Source organism: Indicator indicator, chromosome 32, assembly GCF_027791375.1.
Source record: "Indicator indicator isolate 239-I01 chromosome 32, UM_Iind_1.1, whole genome shotgun sequence".
Lineage (NCBI taxonomy): Eukaryota > Metazoa > Chordata > Aves > Piciformes > Indicatoridae > Indicator > Indicator indicator.
The window spans coordinates 832677-847711 of NC_072041.1; the positions used below are offsets into that span (position 1 = coordinate 832677).

The following is a 15035-nucleotide window of genomic DNA, read 5'->3' on the forward strand; positions in this document are numbered from 1 at the left end:
GCGCTCCCCTGGCTTCAGGGCTCCAGTACCACCCGGTCCTCGCCGCCTCCCCGGCGCTGTGCGGTGTCTGTACCGGGCAGGCGCAGCCGGGCGCTCCGTGCCCTGCCCGGGGCGGTGCTTCCCGCGGAGCCATGGCGGCGGCAGCAGCCTGGCCGGAGCTGGAGGCGGCGGCGCGGGAGCGGCGCAGGGAGCTGGCGCTGCCCGGGCCGGCGGTGGCCGAGCGGGTGGCGGCGGGGGGCGGGCGGCTGCCGGCCCAGCTGCTGGCGCTGCCACTGCTGCAGTCGCTGGAGCTGAGCGGCTGCCCGGCGCTGCGGGAGCTGGGCCCGGGGCTGGCCGCGGCCCTGCCCGCCCTGCACACGCTGGTGCTGAGCGGCAACGCGCTGGGCCCCGCCGGGCTGGGCGCGGGGCTGGGTGGGCAGCTGCCGGTGCTCCGCATCCTCGACCTCTCCGGTAATGGCCTGGAGGCGCTGCCCGCCGCGCTCGGCGGGGCGGCGGAGGGGGCCCCGGAGGGACCCGCGGCCTTCCCGCAGCTCCGCAGCCTCAACCTTAGCGGGAACCGCCTGCGGGAGCTGGGCCCGGGGCTGGCCGGCGCCGCGCCGCAGCTGCAGTCGCTGCTGCTCTCCGGGAACCGGCTGCGAGCGCTGCCCGGCGGCCTGCTGCCCCCCGGGACCGCCGGACCCTTCCCGCTGCTCAGCCGGCTGGAGGCGGCCGACAACGAGGTGCAGGAGCTGGGCGCAGACATCGCTGCTCTGCCGGCCCTGAAGGTAGGAGCTGGCCCGGGGCCTCCCTGTCCCCAGTCCCGGACACCACCCTGGGCCTCTGCCGCCACCCTGGGTCCCCGGTGCCACTTCGGGTCCCTAACGCCACCCTGGGTCCCTGCTGCTGGCCCGGGTTCCCACCAGCACCGCTGCCCACCCCATCTCCATCTCCTCCAGAGCCTGGATGTGGCCAACAACCAGCTGCGGGAGCTGCCTGCTGCCCTGGCCGACTGTCCCCGGCTGAAGGAGGCCAATTTCAGAGGCAACCAGCTGAGGGACAAGCGGCTGGAGAAGATGGTCAACGGCTGCCAGATGAAGGCCATCCTGGAGTACCTGCGGGCAGGGGGGCGAGGGAAGGGCAAGGGAGACAGCTCCAGAGAGGAAGCCAGGAAGAAGAAGAGAGAGAAGCAGCAGAAGAAGGATGGTGGAGATGGGGAGCAGGATGAGCTGGAGGAGGCAAGCAAGCTGCTGGTGAAGGTTCTGCACATTTCTGAGAACCCAGCACCCTTGGTGGTCAAAGCCAGCCCGGGAGTCAAGGACGTTCGAGCCTTCATCGTGTGCTGTGTGCTGCGGGGAGTCAGCCTCCAGCCTGGCAACGCACTGAGGAGGTTCCTGTCCCTGCAGGTAACTCCTGAGCTGGGCTGGGACCCTGGGGGGCATACTGAACACACACAGCTGTGCTGCCCCAGCAGCTCCTGAGTGCTGTGGAACCTGCTGAGGACATGGTAGAAGTGCCCTGGCTTGGCTCCAGGTGCCCTGAGCTGTGCTAAAGCTGTCACCTACCAGACCTCCCAGCACAGGCTTCCACCTGGCACTGCTTGGCTCTCCACTGGGTGGTGGGTGCTGAGTGCCAGCAGCTTCCTGGTGTGAAACTCTTTGTGCCCCAGCTGAGAAACAGCATCAGCTGTGCTCCACCTCCTTTGGGTGGTAATTGAGATGAAATCACTGTGCAGGTGAGGGGAAGGGCTCCATGTGACATGGGAGGACTACTCAAAGTGCTGCAGACAGTAAACGAGGAGAACCTGAGCCCTAGGAGGAGTGACTCAGGGTGGCCTTGGCAGATGCTGATGGAGTCTTTGTGTTTTAGACCAAGCTGCATGAAGACATCTGTGAAAAGCGGACAGCAGCCACCATTGCCACCCATGACCTGCAGCTGATCAAAGCTCCTCTGACCTATGATGTTCAGCCTCCTGACCAGCTGAAGGTAGGGCTCCAGGAGGCCTTTGCCTCTTCTTTTGGGGAGCTGAAGGTAGGGCACCAGGAGGCCTTTGTCTCTTCTTTTGTTCTCTGCCACTGTGTAGAATGGAAAGAAATTTTCCTTGCCCTGTAGATTCTAGAAAGCTCACTCAGCCTGGTTCTCAGGTGGCTGTAGCTCACACAGGGTTTAAACTTGGTGTGGTCACAGCAGTGAAGCAGGAAGTGTGTCCCCACCCTGGAGAGGGTGGTGTCTGGATGTGGTCACTCCTAAAGGGCAGTGTTTGTTCCCTGGTGTGTGCAGATAGCCCCCCTGGGGCGAAAGGAGATCAAGGCAAAGGATCTTCTCCGTCAGCTGCAGCTGGAGGCAGAGGAGCAGAGGAAGCAGAAGAAGCGGCAGAATGTTTCTGGACTGCACAGGTCGCTGCCTGAGCTCTGCTTTGCTTCCTGGGGTTTGGGTGACTCAAGTGCAGAAAATGTGCCTGGCTGTGTTTGGAGGCTGCGCTGGGTAGGTCAGGAGCACACTGATGGCTTTTGTGCCCTCACAGTTGCTCACCTTCTGCTTCTGTTCCTCCTGGCAGGTATCTGCAGCTGCTGGATGGCAAAGACAACTACCCCTGCCTGCTGGATGCTGAGGGTGCTGTCATCTCCTTCCCACCAATAACCAACAGTGAGAAAACCAAGGTCAGGGCATGGTGCTCAGCAGAGCTCTGCAGAGAGAGATCTGGAACTGAGGTGCACAGTGCTGTGGGACCTGTACTTGTGTTCCACATGGAAGTCTTCCAAGTCTGGCTCTGCTCTGCTGCACTCTGAGACAGAGATGGGTCCTGGAGCTGGCTTCTTGCCTCTGTAGATCTCTCAGGCTCTGCCAGGCTGTGGCAAAGGCCCCAGGCTGCAGAGCTCTAGAGAAGGGCAAGGCTCTGGTTTGTGACTCATCAGTGCTCTGCCTCTGGTGGCTCTGGATAAAGGCCTCTGCCTCAGGCTGTGCAGGGTGCTGGGTGGCCTCTGATTCCTCATTTGCTTTCCCTGGGAAACTCTTACAGATCAGAAAGGAAACCAGGGACCTGTTCCTGGAAGTGACAAGTGACACCAGCTTGCAGATCTGCAAGGATGTGATGGACACTCTCATCCTGGTGAGTAGGGCAGGAGCAGGATCCTGCCTGTGCTTGGGCTGCTTGACAAAAAGGTTTCAGCACTCACAGCTCATGAGAAGGACAGGGGCAGATTTTTACTGTACCACTGCCTGCAGCTCTGGTGTCCCCAGGAGGACACAGAGCTGCTGGAGACAGTCCAGATGAGGCCACAAAGATGATCCAAGGGCTGGAGAACTTCTGCTGTGAGGATAGGCTGAGGGAGCTGGGGATGTTCAGCCTGGAGAAGACTCTGGGGAGACCTCGGAGCCATTCAAGGTGCTCTCTAAACCTTTTTTACTGAAGGGCAAACAGAAGGCAGTCTGGGTTCAAGATCTTGGAAGGGGAATGTGTTTTTTCTTGCCCAGCTAATGTGACCTTCAGAGCACCAGTGAAGGCCAAGGGGCTTGTGCAGGTCACAGGACAGTTTGAAGTGGTGGTGATCCTGCAGCAGGCTCTTGTTGCTTAGAATCAATCCTTTGACAAAGCCTAAATTCTCTGTTTTTAACATAAAAAAAGTATCTCTGCACCTCCTGGGGAGCACAGTTGGTGATAAAGCAAAAGCCCTTTTGGCTTCCTGAAAGATCCAACCCACTGAAGAGTGTTTCCATGCAGATAGTGCTCCAGAGCCACACCTTGGAGGCAGCTTGGAGTTGCTGCGAGGCCTTAGCCACAGAATTCATTTTGGTTTCTCTGTTTTGACAGAAAATTGCAGAGCTGAACAGATCTACCTTGGAGAACAAGGGGGAGTCAGGCTCAGATAACGACTCTGAGGCTCTTCAGGGACCAGTGAGTCTGAACAGCCAGGCAGAGAACCTCCCACTGGTGGTGGAGCAGGTCCGAGTGGTGGACACGGATGGAAACCTGAAGGTTCTTTATCCTTCCAAGACTGACCTGGCCACGGTGTCCTCCCTGCTGACTGTGCTGCGTTAGCAGTGCCAGGGCTGAGGAGTCCTCTGCTCTGCTCTCTGCATCTCCAGCTCTGCCCCTGGCACACAGCGAGGTGCTTTGGGAGCTCTGGAGGGAAGAGCTGGCAGCAGAAGTGAGGAGCCCAGCAGGGGCCATGCAGCAGGCCAAGCTCCTTCACCACCCTCTTGTTCTGTGCCATTTGAATTGATGTCTGGAGCAGCTGTGGGAACTTAGCTGCTGGTGGGACTGGAGGGTGAGTTGTGCTGTGCTGGTCTCTGTGCTCAGACATAAACACAGCTCCTGTGTGTGAGTGAAGCTGACTGCAGGGCTTTGTGCCTCCTGATGTGTTTCAGAGCCATTCTCCACCCTGCTGGAAGTGCTGGTTGTAGTGACCTTGTTGTGTGCCTAGTGGGGCACAGCATTTCTTGTTGCTTCTCAAGTTCAGTTCCCTCCTGAGGGCTGCTCCTGCCTTACCCCAACACCACCAGAGCTCTCTGTCTCCTCCAAGTGCTCTTGCTCAGTCACCCTCCTGGAGCTTTATGTCACAGCCCTACATGATGAGTGCTGGGAACACCTTCCCTGACACACAGGTAGTGTGAGTGGCTCTGATCTTTGCACTCTGTGGGTGACTTTTGCATCCAGGCTACTGCCTGGGTGAACAGAAACCTCTCCATGAGCTGAGGTGACTCCTCTGAGCACTGCCTGGGTGAACACAAAGCCCTCCATGAGCTGAGGTGACCTACAGATGAACTTTTGGCAGTGGGCAGTACTGTAAAGCTTGAGCTGAACTTGTAGATCCTGTGTCAAATCCATCCACCTGTTGGGACCTGGATATTGAATGGAAAATAAAGCAGTTCTTGGGGCCACAGGGCACTTGTTTGGGCATTGGTGACTTCTCCAGTTGTGTCACTCTACAAACCTGCCAGAGCAGCCCTTGGATGCTGCAAAAAATGGGAAGTGAAGACTTTGTAGGAACTGTTGGCAGCCCTTGGTAGTGCTTCAGGCTTCCCTGTGAAGTTCTACAGATCAGTGACTTGCAGTGAGATGAGAAATGATCCAAACACAGACTGTACAGAGCTTGAGTAAAAGGAGTTTAATTGGTTAGCAAGTCCCCAGCTCAGAGCCAGGGAGGAGCCTGCTGGTGGTGGCATCAGGGCTGCTTTCCAGGCCTGGGAAGCTGCTACCTGACAGAACTCTTTCTCCTGCCCTTGGCATTGGTGGGTGAGGATGTGGACAAGTCGCTGCTGTGGCGTGAGGGCACCTTGGCACCACTCTGTGCCACCAGCTGCTGGAGCTCCACCCACTCATCAATAATCTTCTGTGGAGAGGTGGGAAGGTGCTAGGTGGGGAGCAGCACTGCAAGGTGTTCCCTTACCAATCCTCCAGCCAGGGGCTGGAGGAGCTCTGTTACCTGCATTGCCTCCAGCACCTCCTGGTCGGTGAGCTCTGCCTGGGGAGCTTTGCTTCCTGCTGTGCTGAAGGTGGCCTGCAGGATTTTGCTTCTGAACCTGTCAAACTTTTGGTAAAAGAGCAAAGCTGGTGTTTGGGTGACTGCAAGGACTGTGGCTGTGCTGTGTTTCTGGGTGGGCTGAGTCCCTTAGCCAGGAGTTGGGCTCTGTGCTGGCTGCTGCAATGGAACCTACAGGAGAGGGCTTTAAGGTGTTGGAGTCTGGAAAGGTGCTGGAAATGTGGTGCTGTGTCTGTGCTGAACTCAAATTTCTCAAGGCTTCTGCTGAGGCCTCTTTGCTTTGCAAGGGAGGAGAGCTGCACTCTGAAAAGCTGGGAAGGGATATGCCTGAGCTCCTCTGGACCTGTGGCTGCAAAGGGAGGCTGGCACCAGGAGCAAAGGGCTGGCAGTGCTCTGGGGCACCTCCTGCTGTGCTTCTGCCCAAGACTGTCCCTAAGGTTTTGGGTTTTCTGCTGAGGTGTCCCCTGGAGGTGGTGGGAGCCTGAGCTGGGGGAGCCTTCACTCACCCTGCTGGTGACCTGCTCCAGTGCCACCCTAGTCTGCAGCTCCCTGTGCTGCAGCCTCTCAGCCTGGCCCTGCAGCACCTCTTGGGCCTGTTGCTGCTTCTGGATGTGTTGTTGGCTGGCCAGAACCTCTGCCTGCAGCTGGCTGACTGTGCTCTGGAGCTCACTGAGCAGCTTGTTCTGTTCAGCCAGCTGGGATTCTTGTTCTGTAACAAGCTGAGAAGACAGAGTTGTGTATGGCTGTGAGCAGGATGTGAGCTGTTGGCTGCCCCTCCCCAGGGTCTGGGCACAGCCTGCAGGCTGCCAGCCTTCCTGCACTGCCAACTGCTTTTACTTGGCATTTTCTCTACAGTTGCTGCATGGAGTGGGAGTTTTTCATGTGGCAAACTTCCCCAAGCCCAAGCCAAGCAGTTCAGCCAAGAGCTCACCTGCCGGAGGCTGCAGTTCTCCTTCTCCATGGCAACCAGCATCCCTTCGTGCTTCCTTTCTTCTCTCAGGCTGCAAAACTTGAGACAGAAGATTTTCTGCTTCCAGTTTTGCAGTTCACAGGTGGGGAAGGGTCTGTGGTGTGCACACAGCCTGAGCTGCCTGCTGCCAGCTCTGTGGGCATCACGCTCTGGGGGGTACCTTGCTGGACATGGCTTGGAGCTGCTTCCCTCTCTCTCTGAGCTGCTTCTGGAGCATCTCCTTCTCCGCTGTGGTGCTGCGGAGCTGGGACTCTCGGAGCTCCAGCTGCCTTTGCAGGGAAGAGAGGGCACCTGGAAGGTTTGAGTTCTGCTGTGAGCAGACCCAGCCTCAGGAGCTTCCTGGCTCCCCTTTGGAGGTAACCATGAGCAGAGCTGCTCTTGCAGCTGTCTGAGCACAGGCTGGGGGTGAAGGTAATGCTCCAGCCACAGTGCCCCTGGCTGGTGAGTGGTGCCTGTGGTGGTGCTGGGGGGCAGAGTGTCTGTGACACCCCCAGGACGGTGCTCAGGGCTTTCTCTTCGCTTCTGAGCAGGGTGCCAGAGTGGTTCCCGGCCGAGGGGCGTTCAGCAGCAGGTGTTGCCCGCAGGAGAAGCCCAGCTGGGATTCTTGTAGGTACAAGGAGCAGAATCCCAGGCTGGGATTCCCTGGATGCCTGCCCGGGTACCTGTGGCCATGTTGTACTCATCCTCAGCTTTCCGCAGCTGCTCACGCAGCTCCCGGTCGCTTCGTTGGCTCTCGGTGAGCTCTGCCGCCGGCAGCTGCTCCTGCGCGGTGCCCCGGGCGGCTGCTTCCCCTGCGCTCCCTGTGTCCATCCCCGCGCTGCAGAGGGGACAGGGCCCGGCTGGGCTGGGGGCGGCGGGCCGGGGTCAGGGGCGGTGCTGCCTCTCCCGGAGCCCGGAGTCTGCTCCGGTCACAGCAGCGGAGGGGACAGGTGGGGGATGGAGACCGGAGCTAGAACGGAGACAAGCGCGGGGCCGGGACGAGGAAATGGGACGGGAAGAGGACTGGGGCCGCACTGGGGATAGGTTCGAGGCCAGGACTTGGACCGGGAGTGGGGCAGGACCGGGCGCCCCGGCCGCGCCGGTGCCGGTTGCCAGGCGACGGCGGCGCCGTGGTTGCGCTTCCGCTTCCGGTGCGGCGGGAGGGGCGCGGCGGGGCCGTCGCCATGGGGCGGAAGAAGAAGACCCTGCACGACTACGCGGCCGAGTTCTCGGAGCTGGCTGTGAAGCGGCACCTGCTGGAGCGCGGCGCGGCCGGGGAGGCGGCGGTGGTGGAAACTCTGTACTGCACCTCCTGCCAGCTGCCCATGCGCGTCCGCCGCGACCGCATCCTCGAGCACCTCTCCTCCGGCCGCCACTACCGCAACCGCCGCCTGCTCCGCCAGCACGGCCTGCGCGCCCCGCTGCTGCTGTGAGTGCCCGCGGGACCCGCGCCCGGCCGCCCCTTCCCCCGCCGTGCCACCCTTGCCCGCTCGTGCCCTCGCCGTCCCCAGTCCCGCTTTCCCCGCTGCACTCTCGACCCTGCAGCTCCCGATACTGATCCTCCTGGTCCCAGCCACCTGGAGCTGCCGGACCCCGCGGGGGTCTCACCCCAACCCCTTTTCAATCACCCCCTCAGCCCTGCAGGTCCAGACGCTGGCACCGCCTCCTCCTGCTCCCGGTGCTGGGCCGGGCTGGCAGCTGGGGTCTGACCCTACCAAGGCTGACCCCCAACCCTCTTCCCCTCTCAGTTCTGCAGGACCGGAGGTCGATGCCAGCCTCCCGCTGCAGCTCGACTCCCCCTCGCTGCTCTCCCAGCCCTCCTTCACCCCCGGTGCTGGCAGCAGCACCGCCTACGGCCCGGCCCCTTCGCCGCCGTCCTACCGCAAGCCGCCGGTTCTCCACCACCCTCTCACCACCGCCAGCTCCCCCGCGGCCGTGGCCATCCCCAGGGAGGACCCCGCGCCCTCCACCTCCGCCAGCCGCCCCTCGGCGCTCTCCACCTTCCACATGAGGACAGTCCCCGGCCCCTCGCAGCAGGCTGCCCACAGAGGGGCTGCACCCAAGGCCTCCCCCGGCCCGGCGCCGGCCCTGCGGCACTGCAGCGGCCTCGGCCTGGCCCTCTTCGGCGTGGGGCTCCTTCAGAAGGCCTCCTTTCAAAGCCTGCTGGAGGAGGGCGGCTGCTGCTTGCTGTACATCGTGGAGGAGCAGCTGGAGGAGGTGCAGAGTGCCTTCGACAGGCAGTTCCTGGCTGGCACCAGGCTGCTGCGGCTGCAGGACGCCGACGTGGCCCTCAACGACCAGAGGTACTGAGCACAGCCAGCTGCTGGGCAGGGCTCTGCCCTGGCACGGGGTTTGGGGATGGGCTCTGTGTGCCAGGCTGGCTTGTCATGGAACCACAGAGTGGTAGGGGTTGGAAGGGACCTCTGGAGGTAGCACTGAGTCCAAACCCCCTGCCGCAGCAGGGTCACACAGGGCAGGTCCCACAGGGACACATCCAGATGGGTCTTGAAAGTCTCCAGAGAAGGAGGGTAGAGAAGGAGGCTTCCCCCTCTGCTATGCTGTAGCAGCCCCAGACCATGTTTGGTTCTGTGGAAGGGAACAGAGTGAGTCCAAGGGGCTGTTAGAGGCTGAGCCTCACATGCTAACTTCCCCTTAGGTACTTCAGGAGTCCAGGGGACTCTTCACTTGACTCCCTGCAGCTGGAAGGAGCTCTTGAGCCTTGTTACTACAGCAGGGACTCTGCCTTCACTGAGGACCTCACTTTTTGCCTTCTGCAGAGTCTCTGGAGTCATCATTTGTTCACCACCTGAAGAAGCCTCTGAGATTGTCATCGATGCTTTACGAGCAGGTGAGAGGAGCAGCAGCACAGACAGCAGCTGGTGAGGCAGACCCTGTGAGCCTGATGAGTGCCTGGATCATAGAACCCTAGAGTGGCTCAGGTTGGAAGGGACCTCAGAGATCATCTTCTCCAACCTCCCCACCATGGGCAGGGACACCTCTCAGCTAGACTCAGCTGCTCAAGGCCTCATCCATCTTGGCCTTGAACAGCCCCAGGAGGCACCCACAGCCTCCCTGGGCAGCTCCTTCTGCAGCCTTCCTGTAGGATCCCTTCAGGTATTGCAAGTCAGCTCTAAGGTACCCTGGAGCCTTCTCTTCTCCATGCTGAACACCCCCAGCTCCCTCAGCCTGTCCTCATAGCAGAGGTGCTCCAGCCCTTGGCTCATCTTTGTGGCCTCCTCTGGCTGAGATGTGCCTCCTGTGTCCTTCCAGGCTGTGTGGGTACAGAGGAATTGGTGACACTGCTGCTCATGGCTTACCACCAGTGGGCTTTGAGCTGGTCCTGGTGTTGCTGTGTGGAGTGGCTTGTCCTAGGAATCCCAGCAGGACTCAAAGAGCAGTCCCACTTCTTGGGGTCCCTCAGCAGCTGGGAAATCCACAGCTGGAGCCCAGAAGGGGGTCAGCAGCCTCAGCAGATGGGGAGCCCCAACTGAGCTTTGCCAGCCACACCGGAGGGGTCCAGGTGTGTGTGCGGGCAGGGCCTGCCCTCAGGCCTCTCTCTGCTCTCTTGTGCGCAGGCAAAGGAGTGCTGTGTGAGAGGCTGCCCAGTGTGGACAGGCAGAGGGCAGAAGCTTGCTTTGCTGAAGCTGAGAGATGTGGCAGACCCCTGGTGTGTGGCTTCTACAAGTAAGAGCAGCTTCCTCCTCCTGAGTGCCCCTGGGGAGGAGGGCAGAGGGCAGGTGGGTCCTCCTGCCTGCTTCTCTCCTCCAGTGACCTTATTTTCACTGCTGCTTGGTAAGGTTGAGCTGGGAGTTACCTCAGCTGGGGTTTTGGCCAACACTCAGCCGAATCCAGGCCTGACTTCCTCCCCTTCCAACCACCTTCCTCCTCCTCTCTCAAGGCGTTTCGACCCCGCGCTGCAGTTCCTGTACAAGAAAGTCCGTGAGGGGCAGGCGCTGGGCAGGATCCACCGCATCTCCACCTCCAGCAGCATCTACCCAGCAGCATCCCTCAGCTCCCTGAAGGCATCAGGTACTGAGCAGCTTCCTTCTGGAAACCTCTCCCAGGGCTGCAGATGTCTCACTCCAGGCTCTGGTTGCAAGTCCCTGTGTTTGTGGCCCTCAGACACAGAGGTGGGGGTCTCTTTTGAGGAGCGTTTTCTTTACCCAGCTTTATTTTGTTTGCTTTTTCCTGTTTGCTTTTCCTGTCAGCTTGCTGGAAGGAGCGTTTTGTAGCAGCTCAGGGCAGGCCAGAAGCCTGCCTTGGCTGTGAGTGTGGAGACCTTAATGCCTGCTTCTGCTTCTCCCAGGTGGGATCTTCTACAACGCTGCTGTGCACGACATCGACATCACCAGTTTGTTACTGGGAGAGAGGGCACCAGACAGGGTGTTCTCACTGGGACATGCCCTCTGTGAAGGTGAGGGTTCCCCTCTGGGTGGGGAGGGTCCCCCTCTGGGTGGTTTGTTGTGTACCTCTGGACTTGAGCACTAAAACTGGCAGGAAGATGTGTGTGGGAGCACAGGAGCCATGGCAGCTCTCCTGTCACAGAACAGCTGAAGAGGAAATAGTGACTGGAGAAGGAAGCAGGAGGCAGATGTCTGCAGAAGCTACAGGCAACAAGTTCTGAAGTCTCTCAGTCCCATGCAGATGAGAAGGTTGCTGCAGAGGCATGGCTGAGCTCTGCTCTCTGAGGATTTGCTGTTTGAGGTCCTTGATGCCAGGAATGAGGAGCAAAGCTCTGTGCTTGCAGAAGCAGCAGAGCTGCCTTGGTCCCTTCCCTGCCTGCTCTGATCTCTCTGGTGCTTCCCTGCTGGCCTCAGCACAGGTAGAGATGTGGATTCCCTCTGGGCTGTGCCAGGCTGCTGGGCACACTCAGGTTAATTTCACCTAACCATGCAGCTGGGAGCTGCCCTTTTTTAAATGGGAATGCAGAGTTGTAATTAAGGCAATGAAGGTAATTGCAGCTGCTGCTGGAAGGTGCAGAGTGCAAGGTTACCATCTCTGGTGGAGCACTGAAGTGCTACCACCAAGGAGCCCCAGAGGGTTTGCTGCCATCTGCCTTGTTCTGGCTGTGTGCTGGAAGGTGCCTGGTGCTGGCTGTAGCAGGCTGCAGAGGTGAAGGTGCCTGGGAGAAGAAGTGGAAGGCTGAGGGGAGAGCCAGGGGCTGGGAAGGGGCAGCTGAGGCCCCAGGGCTGTGTTTCTTGCTCTGCCAGAGCTGCCACAGAGGTGGAGGGGCTGTGGTGCCTGGCAGTAAGCACTGTGGTGGAGTGACTGCTTCATGCTGGCAGGGATGTGGAGCTGGTGCCAGCTGCTGCAGCACAGAGCTGTGTGGAGCTGCAGAGCTTGCTGGCTGCTGTCCCTGCAGTCAGTGGCTGCCTTCTTGTCACCCAGAGCTGGCCCAGGTGAAGGATGCAGACACGGCAGCGGTCAGCATGCAGTTCCCAAGCGGAGCCATCGCCACTGTGGACGTCAGCCAGCACTGCACCAAGAGCTGTGAGCAGAGGCTGGAGGTCAGTCCCTATCCCCCAACCCAGCCTGCCCCCCACCACCAGCCAGCACAGCCCCTCCCCTGCCCTTCACACAGCAGCCTGTGCCCTGCAAGGAGCGCTCAGCAGCAGCAGGTTTATGCTGCGTTCATCCACAGCCCCCTTCGACCTTTGTCACCTAGAGTTTGCCTCTCCATTCCTCTTCTGGATGCCAGCCTGCATGCCAGCCTGCCAGAGCAGGGGCAGTTCTCCCAGGGCTGAAACATTTCTGCATAGTTCATCTGTCCTCTCAGCAGGGTGATTGTAGGGGTCAAGCAGGAGTCAAGGCTGATAAACTCGAAGCTCTTTAAGGTCCCTTCCAGCCCAAACCACTCCATGAATAAAGGGGAAGAAAAGTCTAAACTCAGGCAAATTGGTGATGCCTAAGGCCTGCCTCAGGCCTTCCAGTACCTGAAGGGGCTGCAGGAAGGCTGGGGAGGGACTTTTGACAAGGGCTTGGAGTGCCAGGATGAGGGACAATGGCTTTGAGCTGGGAGAGGGGAGATTGAGCCTGGCTCCTTGTGAGGCTTTCCCTGGGCTGTACAGCAGGGCTGCTGCTGCTGGCGTGGTGCTGGAGGTGCAGAGCAAGGGAACCTGAAGCTGCTGTTGTCTCCCCTGTGCCCTGCAGGTCCATGGGTCTCAGGGAGCCTTACGGGTGGACAATTGGAACCCCCTAGGGATCACGGAGCGTGGCACCTCCCTCCCCATCTGTGCCCAGACCCAGGCTGAGCGCTTCAGGGATGCTCACAGGGAGCTCTTCCGACACTTCCTGAGAACCCTGACAGGTGGGGCAGGGTCCCCCTGCTGCCTGGGGCTGCTCTCGGTTTGCTTTCAGAGGACAGTGTGGGTGCCACCCAGTGCTTCTCTCGTGTCCCTGCAGGCAAGGAGCCTCCCGTGGTCACCAAAGAGCAGTTCCTCTGGACCCTGCAGGTGGCTGCAGCTGCTGAGCAGTCCTGGAGGAGCGGAGCTGCTGTGGACCTGTGCAGCGAAGCCATCGCCCCCTCGGCCATCAAGACTGAGGCTGTGTGACAGCCTCTGTGGTCCTGAGGGGAGGGGCAGGCTGAGCCCTGGCCCCCCAGCCATGTCTCCACTGTGACCTTACAACAGGACTTGTGTGGTTCTGGCCCCTCCTGCTGGGGATGCCCAGAGGGTGGGAGGCACTTCTGGACCAGAAGCACTCAGCACTGAGGCTGCTGAGGGTTTGCAGTGCATCAGCCAGAGCCCCCCCAGGAAAATCTGGGCAGCTCTTCCTCCTGGGGAGCTCTGCTTCCCTGGGAGGAGATGATGCTCCCCAGGCTGTGGTGGGATGGTGCAGACCACCAGCAGCAGTACAAGGCGGGATCTTTCCTGGCACTTCCCCAGCGAGTTGATGCTTCAGGAAAATGTGGGAGCAGCCTGGTCCCTGCTAGCTTCCCCTCAGTGCAGGCAGAGTGGCCTCTGTACTGAGCCTGCCTCTGGCCTCCTCTCTATTGTTTGCTGGTTTTACTGAGGGTTTTGAGTCTTTTTGAACAGAAATCAGGATCTGATTTTCTTCAGGGTGGGGGAAGGCCATGCTCAAAGCAGGAAGAGGAGAGGGCCACCCCCTGGTGCTGGAGAGACTACAGAGGGAGGCTGTGATCTGGGGCTGTTCCTGGGCTGCAGCACACTTGGGCAGCTTAGGAATGAGCCCTATGTTGTCACAGAGCTTCTAGATGTGGTTGAAGAGGGCTGGTGACTGCTGGGGGGTTATTGGGAACCTGGGCAGAGTGTGGCTGCATCACCCCCTGCAGCATCTCAGCAGCTGCCTGGAGGCTGCTGCTTTCCTCCCTTAAATGCTGGTCAGAGGGTGGTGGAGGAACTGAACTAATGACCAGGGTGAGGCATGGAATCATGGAATGGTTGGATTGGAAAGGACCTTCAAGATCCTTCAGCTCCAACCCCCTGCCAGGGGCAGGGACGCCTCCCACCAGCCCAGCTTGCCCAAGGCCTCATCCAGCCTGGCCCTGAACACCTCCAGGGAGGGGGCAGCCACAGCCTCTCTGGGCAGCCTGTTGCCTGTGCTGAGTGCAGGGAGGGCAGCTTTAGGGAGATTTTAAAGTTGATTTTACAACCCAGCAGATCTGGAATGAACCCCACAAAGCTCTGGTGCCTTCCATAGCAGGCAGCCTGCTCCTCACCCAGGGGCTTTGCACCTTTGTGTTCCTGCCTGCAGCTCACAGAGCTGTGGGTTCTGCTCTGATCCTCAGGATGGGTTTCAGGCTCTTTTGAAAGCTCCAAACCCTGGGTGGCAGCTCACAAGCAGCACCTCCACAGGATCCTGTAGCTCATTTTCCAGTTCCTAGCCATGGAATTTGTATGACTCCAGTAGAGTCAGCACTGCCATTTGTACCCAGAGAACTCTCTCATGGACTCTGCTTTTTAAGGGGTGGGTTTTCAAACTCCAGGAGCTGTGTCTTCACCAGAAAGGTTGTTCTCAGGTTCATTCAGGTTTTTGACTCATTTATGGAGAAGCAATTTCACCTATAAAGAAGTTGACCTTTGCCTCTCTGTAGGCACTTTCTAACAGTGAGCAGGGTCCTGCTTGTTTTTGTTGGGGTTGAGGGCTGGATTGGGGTGGAGTTGGGACCCCTGTGGGATGCAGGTTTGACCTCTCTCTGGGGGCTGCTTGTGCCCTTCAGCAGAGCTCTGGCAAGAGAAAGCAGCAGGGAGAGGCTGCCCTAGGAGGACACTTCCTATAAGACAGAAGCAAGGCTTGGGCTGCCTGCTGCTGCAGTTCCCAGATGTGCTTTTATTGTGTTACCAAAAAAATGAGAAAGCAGAGCTGTAAAAAAGCCCCAAAGCCACCCCTGCAAACCCCCAGCTGGCAGCCTGGCTGCAGCTCAGTCCTGCCAGGACAGGCCCTGGGAACACCACCAGGGATTGTCTCAGAACCTTGGACGCACCGAAGTGCTTTAAGGAGCCATGAGCCTGGGACCAGCTTCCTGTTTTAGCCTGGCCCCAGGAGGTTCTTGCTGGGTGCAGAAGGCTGAGGTGGCCTCACAGGGCCATGGGCAGGTCACCTCAGGTGGGAGAGCAGAGCAGAGCCCAGCACTGGAGGGAGGGAGGGGAGCTGAAGGCTCAGAGCTG

General features: G+C 59.6%; 1 protein-coding gene across 1 annotated transcript; it reads left to right on the forward strand.

The window, feature by feature from the left end:
• The first annotated feature begins 131 nt into the window (after positions 1-131).
• On the forward strand, positions 132-4845 carry LRRC47 (leucine rich repeat containing 47). The gene is made up of 7 exons (XM_054394969.1): positions 132-764; positions 936-1382; positions 1846-1962; positions 2257-2372; positions 2534-2636; positions 2996-3085; positions 3788-4845. The coding sequence occupies exons 1-7, from the start codon at positions 132-134 to the stop codon at positions 4013-4015; spliced, it is 1734 nt and encodes a 577-aa protein (XP_054250944.1). The 3' UTR covers positions 4016-4845.
• The last annotated feature ends 10190 nt before the right edge of the window (positions 4846-15035 follow it).